This window comes from Balaenoptera musculus, chromosome 20, assembly GCF_009873245.2.
Source record: "Balaenoptera musculus isolate JJ_BM4_2016_0621 chromosome 20, mBalMus1.pri.v3, whole genome shotgun sequence".
NCBI lineage: Eukaryota > Metazoa > Chordata > Mammalia > Artiodactyla > Balaenopteridae > Balaenoptera > Balaenoptera musculus.
The window spans coordinates 1,852,798-1,868,237 of NC_045804.1; the positions used below are offsets into that span (position 1 = coordinate 1,852,798).

General features: G+C 53.2%; 1 protein-coding gene across 7 annotated transcripts in view; it reads left to right on the top strand.

Annotated features, from left to right (window-relative positions):
* ARSG (arylsulfatase G) overlaps positions 1-15,440 on the top strand; it is a 118,262-nt gene that overhangs the window by 59,722 nt on the left and 43,100 nt on the right. For all 7 annotated transcript variants that reach the window (XM_036837987.1, XM_036837992.1, XM_036837993.1 and 4 more), the window contains exons 3-5: positions 10,781-10,968; positions 13,351-13,398; positions 14,456-14,567. In XM_036837987.1, the coding sequence (XP_036693882.1) occupies positions 10,781-10,968; positions 13,351-13,398; positions 14,456-14,567 (348 nt within the window). The remainder of the gene's footprint in view (positions 1-10,780; positions 10,969-13,350; positions 13,399-14,455; positions 14,568-15,440) is intronic.

Sequence of the window (15,440 nt, forward strand, 5' to 3'; positions counted from 1 at the left end):
AGCAGCTGGCGAAGGGCATCCTGTGTGTCCTCAGACGTCTGGGGGGCCCTGAGCGCTGAATTCGTCGGCTGCGTTTGGGGTGGCCTGCTCCACTCACTAGGCCCGGCCCGTGCTGGTGGCTGGGAGGGCAGGGGGCGCGTTTCCAGGATGGCTCAGCTCAGGGTTGTGGCAGTGGGCAGAAGCGTCCCGTCTAGGAGGCCCCGCGATGCCTGTGTACCCATCTCGTTGTTGCATATCTTGTTGGTGTCCTTCCTCGAGAGTGAATGCACACATGTCCACCGCAAGAGTGTGGAAAGGGAAGGGGAGACTTGCCAAGGATTATACCAAGCTTGGCTGGCAGGAGCCCTATTATTGAAAAGAACGAGAGTAGGAGTGGATGGTTGGATGGATGGATGAATGGATAAATGAGTGAATGAGTCAGCAAAACACACCAAGTTGGCTATTTGCTGCCACATTTCTTTTAGCTTTTTTTGTTTGTGGTTTTTTTTTTGGTGTTTTTGGCCGCGCAGCTTGTGGGATCCTAGTTCCCCGACCAGGAATCGAACCTGGGCCCCCTGCAGTGGAAGTGTGGGGTTCCAACCACTGGACCACCAGGGAGGTCCCTGCTTGCAGTTTCAAAGGGCCTTCCTATTGGTTGTCTTAATGGTCTCACTTAACATCCTTCCCATTTAACAGAAGGCAACGTGGAGGCTGAGCTGAGCTGGTCCGTCTAAGTCCTACTCCAGCCTTTTCCAGGTCTCACTACCCACCTGTGTCCCTCTACACGCAAAGGCCTCAGCAGATGATTTTAAAAACCCCATTTCCACCTCCAAGCCTTTAAATTATGAATGGAGCACAGACAGCTTTTATTCCAGTCACATAGCAATTTAGAGAGTGGCCACAGCAGACCTCATCCTTTGTTTTAAATTCCTTATAAATGAAGGCTGGACACGCTTCGCTTCGCAACGTTATATCTCTCCGAGGCTTTCGGGGCGGCGTTTCCTGCGCTCACGTTCCCCGATTCTAATATGCGTAATTGATGCAATGGCGAGTTGCTTTGGTTTCTGTCTGGCTGTGTGTTAATTTGCGTTGCTTTTCCTGCTCACGGGCTGCTGTAATGTCTGGCTCTGTATTTCTAGCTTCGCTTTACAATGTCGTTTCAGACTTTAATTAGGACCCCTGTTGGTGAACGGGTCTGAGCCTGCCCAGATAGATTTGGGGAAAAACAAAGGAAGCTTTCCAAAGAGCAAGACCATTTTATTGCTTATTAATTAGTCCATGCCCAGTGCAGGTAGGGGCGGGGAGGGGGAGGGGGACACGGAGGTCAGTGCATCGAGCTGTGTGGGGTGTTGGTAGGTATTTTGGAGAAGGAGGTACAGCCAGGGCTCTCTAAAGACCTGGAAACAAAGGACATAAGATCGTTCCTGAGAGTTAAGCTACGAACTTTAACACAGAGTGGGGAAGGAACTGAGCCCTAAAAGCATCAGCTTAAGCGATTATGTGGAAAATGGACTAATGTGTCTTTTCCAGCCAGATGACGGGGGCCTCTCTCTTCAAGTTTTGTTGGTTCATTCACCAGATTTTGCTGGGGCGGCCCTGTCCCACCAAAGCACTCTGTTTGGGGCTGGAGTTGCCCCTCGAAGCCCCATCCTCGTAGAACCTACAGTCTAGGGAGGACCTCAGAGTTACATCTTGCCAGAGAAATATGCTACAGCATATAGCTATATGCTAGCATATAGCTATAGCATATAGCAAAAGGATGGCATTAACGTGTTCAAGGAGAGACCATGCTTAGCACAGGTGGTGAAAACAGGCAGGCACGATGGTATCCAGGAAAGGTATTTTTGGCACTGCCCAGGTGTATCAGTCAGCTTGGGCTGCTGTAACAAATACAACAGTCTGGGTGGCTTAAACAACAGACGTTTATTTCTCACAGTTCCGGAAGCTGAGAAGTCCAAGATCAGGGTGCCAGCTGGGTCAGGTTCTGCTGAAGGCCCTCTTCCTGGCTGGCAGAGGGCCATCTTCTCCCTCCATCCTCACGTGGCAGATAGAAAGCTCTGGTCTCTCTTCCTTTTCTTATAAGGACACTAATCTCATCATGGGGGCTCCACCCTCAGGACTTCATATAAAGGGAATCACCTCCCCAAGGCCCCACCTCCAGATACCATGATACTAGGCAGAAGGGCTTCCACATATGTATTTTTTGGAAGACACAAGCATTCAGTCAGTAGCACCAGGCAAGAAGAAGTGGTGGTCACAGCCTTTGAGCATCCCAGCCCCACTGGCAAAGGTCAGTCCACGGTGGACAAAAGTCCCCTAAGCTTAGCACACAAGGACTTTTTCTATGACCCATTTGAACTCCCTTTGTGTTCATTAACTCCACACTCCCCAAGGCAAACTTTGGATTCTGATTTCGTGTGCAGGAAGAAGACACACTGACCTTGCTGATGCTCTGGTTCCTCTGTCTGCCCTTGGACGTCAGCTGGGAAGTAGGCATTCCGGTGTCCCTCACGAGCTCACGTATTTTGTGTGGGTGTGAGTCAGGCTGTCAGGGTTGGCACCAGCAAGAGTGAGTCTCAGAACTGTCCCAGCCCAAGACCAGTGACTAGTTTTAAGGTAGTTCCTTCTGTGGACCAGCCCGGCTGCAGCCAGCCTTCTCCCAGATGGAAAGGGACCTGGGAAGAACATGGTATTTGGGGCGGGCTGGCCTGGGTTCAAGTTCTAGCTCTGTCATTTCATACGTGTGGGGGTCTACGGTCTTTGATACTGAACAGGGATTAGACAGAGTAAGGTGCATGTTCATGACAGCTGCACGGTCTTGGGAAAGCTACTTACATTCTCTGCTTTACCTTCCTGATCTGTAAAATGGAATTCTGATGATTTGAAATGATATATGTAGTATGATTAGGGTGGTAGCCACATGATAAGTGGTAGCTATTTTTAGTATCCTAAGACAAACATACACAAAGTTACTGGATATTTATACTGTATTTATTTATTTTTTTATCGAAGTATAGATGATTTGCAGTCACTTATACGTGGAATCTAAAATATGGCACAAATGAACCTATCTGCAGAGCAGAAACAGACCCACAGACACAGAGAACAGGCTGGATATTTACACTTTGTGTGCATCTATAGGTCTCAGCTTACACGAACCTGTCTTGAGGAGCGCTTGACCCTCAGAGGCCCCTCACAGGCTGGGATTACCCGCCTCTGACTCTGAACCATGTGCAGCTTGAGGGCAGAGATTGACCTTCTTCTGTTACCTGTTGCGTTCCAGGCCCCTATCCTGTTTCAGCTACAGTGAGATAGCCAGGAGTCCCTGGTTGTAAACAACAGAAGTGCAGCTCAACCAGCCCAAGCACAAAAGGGCACAGCTTTGGCTCATGAACTAAACTCTGGAGAGACTCGGTCTTCCGTCTGGCCTTCTGAGCCAGTTGACCCATTCTTTCAGGCTCCTGGTTAGGGGGAGAGGTGAGGCCCTTGTCCTTCTGGGATTATATCATTTTAGCTTGAGATTCGAGGCAGGGAGAAAAAGCTATTCCTCTCTGCCTGGTTCAGAAAATGCCAGTCTGGGATTCTGAATAGCCCTGCTCAGGTCGTGGGCCCGGTCGCTGAGGAGAAGGGTGTGCTGCTCCGATGGGCCCACGTCGGGGTGCGTGGATGTGAGGGCCGGGATGGGCACCAGCAGCCCCACGGAAACCCCTCTAGTAAGCGCCCAGATACCGTCAGATGAACGTCTGCATTCAGGCTGCCAGGAAGGTTCAGGAGCTCCAGAGGTCAGAGTCAAGACCCATCTTTCTGGGGAATAAGGGAAGACTTTGTGACAATGGGAGGCTTTGAAGGTTAGGTAGGGATTTGGAGGGGCGGGAAGAGAGGCCGGGCCTGCTGCCTGAGATACAGCCAAGTCGGGCATGGGGCTGGCGAGCTGCACGTGGGGTGCGGGATGGCAGGGAGGGGGATGGGAAGTGTTCCAGGAAGAAGAGTCCTGTCGGGCTGAACTTCGGGGATTTGTAGGCTGGTGTGTTCGTTTCCAGGAGCTGCCGTGACCAAGCACCACAAACGGAGGGGCTTAAAACAACAGAAATGTGTTCTCTCACGTGGTTCTGGAAGCTGGCAGTTAAAGGTCAACGTGCTGGCTGAGTCACGCTCCCTCTGAGGCTCTAGAAGAAGCTCCTTCCCCCTCCACCGCCTGGTAGCCCCAGGCGTTCCGTAGCGTGTGGCAATCCAACTCTAGTCCTTGTCTCCTCAGTCACTTGGCCATCTGCCCTCCGTGTCTTCACCTGCAGGTCTCCTCGCTGTGTCTCTCTCCTCTTTTCTTTTTTTTTAAATTTTATTGAAGTATAGTATAGTGATTCAGTCATACATATATATATATATATATATATATATATATATATATATATATATATATATATTCTTTTTCATATTCTTTTCCATTATGGTTTTTAAAATTGTTTTATTTTATTTATTTATTTTTTAAATTTATTTTTGGCCACGTTGGGTCTTCGTTACCGCACGCGGGCTTTCTCTAGTTGCGGCGAGCGGGGGCTACTCTTCATTGCTGTGCGCAGGTTTCTCATTGTGGTGGCTTCTCTTGTTGTGGAGCACGGGCTCTAGGTGCACAGGCTCAGTAGTTGTGGCTCGCGGGCTCTAGAGCGCAGGCTCAGTAGTTGTGGCGCACGGGCTTAGTTGCTCTGCAGCATGTGGGATCTTCCTGGACCAGGGATCGAATCCGTGTCCCCTGCATTGGCAGGTGGATTCTTAACCAGTGCATCACCAGGGAACTCCCCTCCATTACAGTTTGTCGCAGGATATTGAATATAGTTCCCTGTGCTCTACAGTAGGACCTTGTTTCTCTCCTCTTGTTTTAAGGACACCAGTTACATTGGGTTAAGGACTCACCCCACTCCAGTATAACCTTATCTTAGCTAATTACATCAGCAATGACCCTGTTTCTAAATAGGTCGCCTTCTGAGGTATAGGGGTTAGGATTTGAGCTTATCTTTTGGGGAGGACACAGTTCAACCCATAGCAGGCAGGCAGGCAGGCAGCAGCGGCTCAGGGGCTGGAGAGGGAGGTTGGACCTGTGCGTGGTGAGTTACAGTGGCCAAGCAGAAGGAAGTCACTGAAGACCGGGAGCCGGGGGCCGGCATGACCAATCCGTGGGCAAACCGGGCTGGAGAGAGCGTACCTGGCTTCTCGGAAGGTCGCTGAGGTGATTCAGGTGGGGGGACAGCAGAGGGACTCGGAGGTGATGCCAGGTTGACTGGAGGGGGTGGACGCGGGCTCTCGCAGGGACGATGCATGTTGGGGCCGGGGTGACCTGCGAGGTACGGACTTGTGGAGCAAATAGGATGCCCGAGTGGTCCCGCCAGGAGCCGAGTGCCACCACCCCTAGGATTCCATCCGTTTATGCCTGGCACGCTGCTCACCTATCACACCTGAAACGCACTTCTCCTCCCCATTTAGCTAGTGATGGTAACAATCACGCAGACTACGATGAATTAAAAAATCTACTCTGACCCCGGAGCACCGCTAAAGGGCTTGATGCATATCGTGCCATCAGATCCCTCACATAACCTGGTGAGGTTGGTCCGGCTGTGCCCACTTTGCAGATGAGGATACTGAGGCCTGGCTGGAGTTACCTGTCTTGTCTCACACTAGAGGGAGACGGGGCCGGAGAGGAACCCACGCCTGTTTGCCCGCACTTTTATCCCTCCTGCCCTCCACCTCCCATACCTCACTCACTGTGTCTCTCTGACCGGGCTCATCGTATTTTGTCTGGTTACCCACATAGGTCTTGACCCTTCTGCTAAAGGGTACGCCTCTGATGGAGAGGGCTGTGGTCCCCTCCCCGTCGTCCTTCCGCCAGGTATGGCTGGTGGAACTAAGACCGGCAGCTCAGAGTGAAGGGTTTGGGCTGAGCGGTGCTGTGCATGTGTGTCTGTTGAGAGGCACAGACGGGTGAGGGCAGGAGTGAGTGTCCACTGGGAGCGTCTCAAAGTCTGGTTCCCGCAGGGAACCCGGCGGAGGAAGCCCTAGTCCCCCCAGATGGGAAGAACCATCTCACCGGTGGAGTGCAGGACTCCAGCTGCCCAAATCAGAGAACCCGCCTTCCTGAGGTCGGGAACCAGCCCCCGGGGGGGCGGCGGTGGGAGCGGGCAGACACACGCCGGCTCTCGGGGGCCCCATTCTAGAGGGGCAGCCGGGCAGCAAGCAAGGAGACCAGTCCCTGAGCAAGGTGAGGTCCGAGTGGGTGAAGGCTCAAGACAGGAGAGAACAGCGATGCAGTGGAGAGTGGTCAGGTCAGGAAAGCCCTCCCCGAGTAGGTGAAATGAGAGCTGAGACCCGGATGAAAAGAAGGGGCCCGTCCTGCGGAGACCAGAACAGAGCCTTCCGGACGGAGGGGCCGTGAAAAGGGCCTGAGGCAGGGACAAGCTCGGGGTGACCTGGGAAGGGCCGCTCTGGGTGGTGTGGCTGCCGGCGGGAGCCTGGGGTGAGGACAGCGACGATGAGTCACAGGTCCAGATCCCCCGGGGCGTGGCGTTCCCACCTTTCCGCATGCTGTCAGGACCTCTGCACCCCGTTCCAGGGAACTCCACCCAGGCTCCTGGCGGTTGGAGGCGGCCAGCGTGGGACTCCAACAGGGATGCCTGGCGCCCCACCTGCAGGGCTCTCTCCGTCCTCTGCTCTAACGGGATCGCTCCCCTGGGACTGTGCAGGGCACGGGTGCCCAGGAACCTCCAGTTGCCCGGGGTCCCGCCTGGCTGCCCCTGGGGCTGGGAGGAACTGGATCTCAGAAAACCTACTAGCTTTCACTATTTGGCTGTATCTGTGTGCTCCAGCTCCCTGCTTGAGGAGCTCTGCTGGAGAGCCTGTAGACCACGACCGTGACTTGGGATTTACCTAAGTTGCAATGAGAACTTATTTGTGGGTTTCCAGCCAGGAATAATGTTAGCTGATAAACAGTTTTTAAGATTACTTTGGCTGCCCCATGGAAAATTGGGAGAGGAGGAATTGGGGGCAGGAAATGTAAATGGGGAGCAGGGCTGCCGCGTACAGCTGGGCGGGTTGCGCACTATTCAACTCCGGACCATGGTGTGGATGGTGGGTTACTGCTCTGCTGTCGCCATCTTGAAATGCTTGGTAGGTTTTGAATAAGGGCCCTTGTATTTTCATTTTGCACCGGGCCCTGCAAATCGTGCAGCTGCTCCCACTGTTGTGGATAAAGAGGTGACCCCAACAAGCTTGGGTCAACCCATACAGAACTACACCTGCAAACCAGAATGAGTCCAGGGACAATGGGTGCTCATGACTTAGAGGAGTGCCTGTATTCTAGAAGCTTGATGAGCATTAGCTGTGAGAGTAATAAAAGTTGCCGAGTGTATAGTAACGTAGTAGTAATCTAGTCATAGTAATAGTCATTATTATCTTAATTAATTTATTTTTGGCTGTGTTGGGTCTTTGTTGCTGCGCGCTGGCTTTCTCTAGTTGAGGCAAGCAGGGGCTACTCTTCATCGCGGTGCGTGGGCTTCTCATTGCAGTGGCTTCTGTTGCTGTGGAGTACGGGCTGTACGGCGCGTGGGCTTCAGTAGTTGTGGCTCACGGGCTTAGTTGCTCCGCGGCATGTGGAATCTTCCCGGACAAGGGCTCGAACCTGTGTCCCCTGCACTGGCAGGCGGATTCTCAACCACTGCGCCCCCAGGGAAGCCCCAATAGTCATTACTATAAGGAACATTTAGGAGTGCGAACTAGGAGGCGGTTTGTGCTTTAATCTTGGGAGGAAAGGAACGGAAGAGGCTGGGTACAGATGAACGTTTTCTTGGGAGAAAAGTATGAACACTGAAGTGCAGCTCAGTTTGGGATTCCAAGGGTAGCGGTTGCCAGCCACATGCAGCATCCAGAATCCTGGATTTTGCCCCAGGAATTGAACTCCCTGCGGCCCCAGCATGTGGGCAGTTGGGGCTGCTTTGAGAGAAGCCGGTGCCTGGGCAATTACCCAGGGGACCAGCAGTCGATGGGCAGAAGGGAGGCTGCACGTGCTCCTCCGGCCCCAGGGGACGGAGAGACAGGAAGGAGGTGCCGGCAGGGGTGTGAAGCCAGAGCCGGGGGCCCTGGAGCTCCCTGGGGCTGGAGGGAGGCCTCGCCCAGCACCCGCGCACCCAGCATGAGCGCTGGAGCACTTAGCTCCCCTGCCCTCATTCTGTCAGATGCAGGCATCGCACGTCTGCTTGAGGAGCGTGGCTTCAGGGCCGGGCCAGCGCTTTCAGGCGGGCATCGCTGGGACCTCTCGGTGCGTGTCACTGCTCTGTGAATTCACCCATCCTCTGGGACTGAGGCCCAGGTCTCTTCAGCAGAGACTCACCATGTTGTACAAAAGCAAAGAGTACGGTGGCATTACCCTCTCCACAGGCGCTGGGTGGTGCCCACCTCGTGCTGGGCTGAGGACTGAACGGTCAGGAGAGGATGGTCCAGTGGGAGACAGAGGCTGCTCTGGTGGTGAACTGCTGAGTAACAAACCATCCCCAGAGTCAGCAGCTCAAAACAACAACCATTGTATCCCGTCTCATGGTGCCGAGGGCCAGGAATTCAGGCATCTCTCGGTTGGGTGATTCTTCACCGTGTTGTGTTGACCAAGGCGGCTCTGGTGAAATTCAGCAGGCAGATGGCTGCGCTGGGAGGTCCAGGGTGGCCTCACTCACACGGGTGACGTTTAGACGCGGTGGCCTCAGCCGGGGTCGTTGGCCGGAGCACCTACAGGTGGCCTGTCCAGCTGGGCAGTGTTGGGGGAGTCGATTTCTCACCCAGCGGCTCACAGAGTGTTTTGAGGGAGGAGATGGAAGCTACCAGTCTCGTAAGGGCTGAGCCCAGAAACCGGTGCAGTGTCACCTTCACATCGTTCTGGGGGTCAAAGCACTCACAGCGTCAAGGGCGGGGGGACCTCAGACCCCGCCTGTCCCTGGGAGGCCTGTCGAGGGATTCGTGGCCATCTGGAAGCTGCCCCAAACAGGAAAACGAAGAATTAGAGTTCAGTGTTGTAAAGGAGATGCCAAAGGCCATCTAATCACGTAGAGAAGAGGGGGCCTTGATTCCACGTGGGGTGGGGAGGTGCAGATTGGTTGGGGGAGGGGAGAGGCGGGGGGGATGACCTGGGGGGTAACATCTGAGTCTTTGAGCGGGGTCTTGAAGACGACTGGGACTGGTCAATGAAGATAAGGTGGGACACTGGGGGGAGGGCTTGGGGAGTGGGGAAAGAGCATGGGCAAAGGCACAGCGGACAGGAGTAAGTGGGGGGTTGGGAGGATGTGAGGAGGCAGCTCAGGCAGGAGGGGGCAGCAGCTGAGCCCCGAGAAGCAGGCAGAGGGAGATGGTGTTTTCCAGTAAGAGACTGGTGTGATCCGATTCCCACTGTGGAAGGACATTTGCATCAGTGTGGAGGATGATTTCGGAGGCGGGGAAGAATGGGTGAAGGTGGTGACGACTTCTGGGTGTAAGTCATGAGACGTGATGCACAGCATGGGGACGAGAGTCGACAATGCTGTCTTGTGTATTTGAAAGTCGCTAAGAGAGGAGATCTTAAAAGTTCTCATCACAGGAAAAAAGTTTGTGACTATGGGAGGTGACAGATGTTAACTAAACTTTACTCTGGTGATCATTTCATAATATGCACTTATATCAAATTATGATGTTGTACCCCTGAAACTAGTACAAGGTTATGTGTCAATTATATCTCACTAAAACCAGAAGAAAAAGAATAGAAACATTCTCCCACATGGCCATAATCCTGAAAATGAGCGATAATACCCTAATATCATTTTATATCCAGTTCATATTAAATTTCCCTCCCTAATTAGCCCTCAAATGTGTTGCCAGCTCTTTTGAACTGGGATCCAGTAAGATTCATGTATTGCCCTTGGTTCTATCCCTCTAGTCTTTCCTTATGTAGAATATCGCCCCATCCATCCCATTGTTCCCTCAGATGTTGACTGTTTGAAGAGATGGGACTGGTTGTCTTATCGAACGTCTAGAGAATGGTTTGGTAAAGTCTTTTCTTGTGGGGTCATTTAATTTGGTCTTGCATTAGCTTTTTTTTCCTGTAATGTGGAAATTAGGTCCAGGGGTCTGACTAGATTCAGGTTAAACGTTTTGGGTAAGAATCCTTGGTGTTATGAATTCATATTGCATCCCATCAGGAGACACATGAAGTCAGGTTGCCCCTTCATTAGTGACATTCAACTTACTCACGTTCCTTGAGGGTAAGAAAATGGCTAGACTCCTCTGTTTCTCCATAGTGTCTGAAAAAGGGTTGGGCTTAATATAAGGAGTAATAGATAGTCAGCTCTTGTATCAGCAGTGGTGATGTTCTATAAAGTTCCTGTGAACACTGAATCTGTGAGAGCCCAAACAAGAAGGTCACCTTGTCCAACCTCGGCTGGAAATGTGCCAATTTTCACAGGTCTGCGTATATCCATGAACTATCCCTTAAGAGCCACGAGTATTGATTTTGGGGGTTACAGATACATTAAGTGAGTAGGTGAATTCAAAATGTGGAACCTGCAAATACAGGGGATCCATTCAATATGCTGGATCAAATCCATCTGAATTAGCTGTGTGACCTTGGATTAGTCGCAGAACGCGTCTCTGGGCTTCATTTTCTTTACCTGTCCCACAACTGGGTGACCCTGGAGCTTTTCCCCAGCCCTGGAACCCCAGGAGCTGAGACCCCGGGAATTGAACTTCTCTCGGCTTGGCTCTCTGTGGCCGGGCAGACCCCGTCGCTTCCCTTTCCGCGCAGGTTTGTGGATTTCCACGCGGCCGCGTCCACCTGCTCGCCTTCCCGGGCCGCGCTGCTCACCGGCCGGCTCGGCCTCCGCAACGGCGTCCCTCGCAACTTCGCAGTCACCTCTGTGGGGGGCCTTCCGCTCAACGAGACCACCTTGGCCGAAGTGCTGCAGCGGGCTGGCTACGTCACCGGGCTGATTGGTAACGTGGCCTCCACCGCCCGGACCCCCGTCCTCCCTGCATTTACTGTGGCGGCTGCTTTGTGTCTGCAGGGCTGCCGTGCGCTGACGCCTCTCCTGCTCGTGTCCGCTTTTCTGCTCATTTCTTTTTTTTTTTAAAATTAATTAATTTATTTATTTATGCCTGTGTTGGGTCTTCGTTTCTGTGCGAGGGCTCTCTCTAGTTGCGGCGAGCGGGGGCCACTCTTCATCGTGGTGCGCGGGCCTCTCACTGTTGCGGCCTCTCTCGTTGCGGAGCACAGGCTCCAGACGCGCAGGCTCAGTAGCTGTGGCGCACGGGCCTAGTTGCTCCTTGGCATGTGGGATCTTCCCAGACCAGGGCTCGAACCCGTGTCCCCTGCATTGGCAGGCGGATTCTCAACCACTGCGCCACCAGGGAACCCCTCTGCTCAATTCTTGCTGTAGAAGTTGGGAACGCTTTCAGCTCTAAGCAACTGAAACGACCTACCAGGGGACTAAACTGTGTATGGAGCTAGTTTCCCCTGGTCCCCCCTACAGAGGCCAAGACAACCTGGCATCCTCAGGCTGCCTGTGCTTGGGATCCGGGCTCTCCAGGAGCTGGGCCCGGCGGGGTTCCCTCCTCCCTCCACCACGTGAAGTGGCAACGAGGGTCCCTGTGGGGATGTCCTCGGGGTCCCGGGCTCCCCGTTAACCTGCAGGAAGCTGGCATTTCTGGTGCGTCGGCCTGGCTCCTCCTCTGGGTCAAGGAGCCTGACATACTTTTCAGAAGATCAGACTGCAGTGTGGCCTTCCTTGTCCTGGGAGGACGAGACCATTAAGGTCCCAACCGGCACTCCTTTCACCCCTTTCTCTCCGTACCCGGAGGTACGAACTATTCTGAAGCTCTCACTATGGGCCGAACATCCTCACCCGCCCTCTCCCACATCCATGTAAGACTCCCAGCCCGGGGGGCGGGAGACCTTTGGTCCCTGGGCTCTCTGACCCTAACACTTCATGCAGCATCAGGGGCACTGGATTCTTCTCGAGCTGGGTTCTATCTCACTTGCCCCTCCTTCTTCATGCCTTTAAATCCCAAGAAGGCAACTGATTACAGATCGACTGTTCACCACTCATGACACCTTTTGCTTTTCTGGGCGAGGATACTGAAGCGTACCTTCTTGTTGAGATTGTGAATTTCCTAGAAGCACGCTTACAGGGAAAATGAAAAACCTGCTGAAGGAATACCGAGTCCATTGACAGCACTCACTGTTTGCTTCTAACCTTGCTCTGTGTTAATGTGTTTGTCCCTAGTTGTACATGTTATCGCTCGGCCCTACTTTTCTCCCCCTCCTATTATTTTCTATTTCCTGGTGATATAATTTTACACGTTTATTATAATTTTAGAAGTAATTTTAAAATTGTACTATAATTTTATATTTCCATGTCATGCTGAATCTAAGCATTCCACATAATGCTTAATCCACTTCCCTCAACTTTTTATTACATTTGTTTTCAAACCTACAGACCAGTTGCAAGAAGGGACTCCTAGACCCCCATATACCCTTCACCTCGCTTCACCGTTGTTCGTTTTGGCCACAGGCATTTGTCTTGAAAGGATGGTTTGGAAGTGTTGTACTGAGGCCACGTGAGAGAATTTACTGAGTCAGACTCCTGTGGTTGCCTGTTCATTTCCGTCCTTGGTGTTGTTTCACGCTGCCGCCATTTCGGTCTTCGCACCGCATTTTTGATTCATCCCCTCGCCTCGTGGCTGACTTCCCTGGGATCTTCACCCAGAGAGCAGGTCAGGGAGTTCCAGCCTCGCCTCGCGTCCCCCAGTGAACGCGTCTACAGAGCGAGGAGGAGCGGTGCGGCTGAGGTTCCTCATTGCTGGCCTGCGCTCGGGCGGGCGGCAGCAGGGAGGTGGTCCCCCGCTCAGCTTCTGCAGAGGAGGAGGATGAAACCAGGCGGGGACGGCATCTCTGGGACTGTCTGGGCCGTGCACCTGCTCCTTGGGTCCTTTGCAGGGCCCCAGGCAGGAGGGCCGAGTGGAAGGTGTGGTGGGCCCCGGGGGGGGGGTTGCCGTGGGCACTGCACCCTCTTTGGGGGGCAGAAGCCCAGCCTGCTCACTTCTCTGCGCTCCCGGTGATGGCTCGTCGTCCCCCTCCCCTGCACGCGTTCCTGCCTGGGCCATGAGTCATCCTTGCTTGCTTTCTGTCTCCCTGGGGACTCCCTCTCGGTCCCAGAGAATGAGGCTTGGCTGTCACACAGCATGTGAGCCTCTCTTTGCTTGTCCTCGGGAAAGGGCAAAGCTGGTGGAGACCTGAGTGTGTGATCAGCTCCGCCAAGGGCCTGGGAGCCCCCACGGGGATTCCTCTCAAAGTCTCTCTCTCTCGTTTTCCTCCAGGCAAGTGGCATCTTGGGCACCATGGCTCTTATCACCCCAACTTCCGTGGTAAGAATTCTTTGGAGGATTGGTTACCTGGGAAACAGAAAATAAAGGTCTCTGTGTTAAAGGACTCTATGAATGTTTCAGCCATCCTGCCCCTGAGGGACGTCTCTCCTGAGTCAGGACACCTTCGTTCACAGGGTCACTTGGGTGGGTTTGAGGTGCCAGGGTTGCCTCTGTTTGCACATCCCTCTTGCCCGGCACCTTTCCCGGCCCCCCTCTTTGGTGCCTGTCTACCCTTCGGGCCCCCCCAGCCTGAGGCCATCAGTGTTCTCCTCCACCCAGTCCTTCACGTGTCCGGGAACACTTGGCCCCCGAGAGGCCCCGCGTGGTAAGAAGTAAAAATTGTTTGATGGGTTCACTGAAGCAGGGGCTCGGGGGGGAGTAGGGAGTTCTGTGGGAAACTTCACACTGAAGCTTGTGCTGGAGAAGAGGTGGGATGAGGGAGGGTCTCAGAAAAAAGTCAACACAGGGATTTCAGGTCTCAGTTTGACCCTCACATCCTCCCTCCAATACCCCTCCCCCCTCTCAAGCCAGCCCTGCCAGCCCTCCGCGTCCAGCTGAGGTGCCAGCTCTGCTGAGAAGCACGTTGAGAGTCCCGTCTCAACCACATCCCACCCCCAGCCTCCGGGGGTAACGTCCTCTGATCCCGCTCGTGGGCTTGCTGATAATCCATCTCTCAGAGCTGAATCTCTACTTCTTACCCTCCCCCTCTGGAGGGCAGAATATATTCTTTTATCCCTCAGAGCGTCATGCAGGTAGTAGATTTTCACCAGGTATTTCCCAGCGGTGTCCATCATCGCACTGGGAACAGGAGGTGTTCAAGAGTTCTCCCCACTTCCTTCCATGCAGGGTTAACGCTAATCACAAGATGTTTTGCAAATCTAGTCTTGCAGCCAGAACCCAACAAAGTGTTTTCTTTGCATACTACAAAGGGATATTAATCAAATCCTCTTTTAATTACATACTCCATAACACTGCAGAATTAAATCATGGAAAATTAAATTTCTGTCCTGGGTGTAAGAATGCAGGCTCATAGCCTAACCCGTTCCTTCTCTTCCAGGGTTTGATTACTACTTTGGAATCCCGTACAGCCATGACATGGGCTGCACTGACACCCCCGGCTACAACCACCCCCCTTGCCCGGCATGTCCACGGGGCGGTAGACCGTCAAGGTAATCCTAGCCAAGGCATCGGCTCTGGGCTCCAGAGCAAGGTGAAGTCCTGGGGGTGTGGTCCATCAGAAGGAAATGAGAGAGGCCCACGGGGATCAGTTACAATAGCAAAAAGGGATCGAGTACCTGGGACTTCTCTGGTGGCGCAGTGGTTAAGAATCCGCCTGCCAATGCAGGGGACACGGGTTCGAGCCCTGGTCCGGGAAGATCCCACATGCCGCGGAGCAACTAAGCCCATGGGCCACAACTACTGAAGCCCCTGTGCTCTAGGGCCCTCGTGTCGCATCTACTGAGCCCGCATGCTGCAACTACTGAAGCCCGCGCACCTAGAGCCCGCGCTCCACAACAAGAGAAGCCACCACAATGAGAAGCCCACGCACCACAACGAAGAGTAGCCCCCGCTTGCCGCAACTAGAGAAAGCCCGCGCGCAGCAATGAAGACCCAAATGCAGCCAGAAAAAAAAAAAAAAGATCGAGTACCATTAGTGCAAATTTAAGTGCATTATTTGCATGGAGTGCAAGAACACTTTTCATGAAGATGAGGTGAACAACATTTTTTTAATTGGCATTTTCCAGGTTCCTTGGACTGTTTAGCTCAGCTGGGGAGAGGCTGGTGTGACCCAGGGTCTCACGCAGGTGGCCTCCCTCCTCTGCCTGCTGGCTTTGCTCCTGGACCACTCACCTGGCCCTGACACCGGACATAAGGAAGGAGACAGAGAGAGAAAAAGTCCACAGGGCTCCCTATAAGCCCCACCCCCGTCCTGAAATAAGCCAGCGTTTCGACATTGGAATGCTGTGCAGGCACTCAACAGGATGTTTTAAAAACGTATTCAGTGAAATGGGAAAATGCTCACAATAGAATAGTAAGTGAAA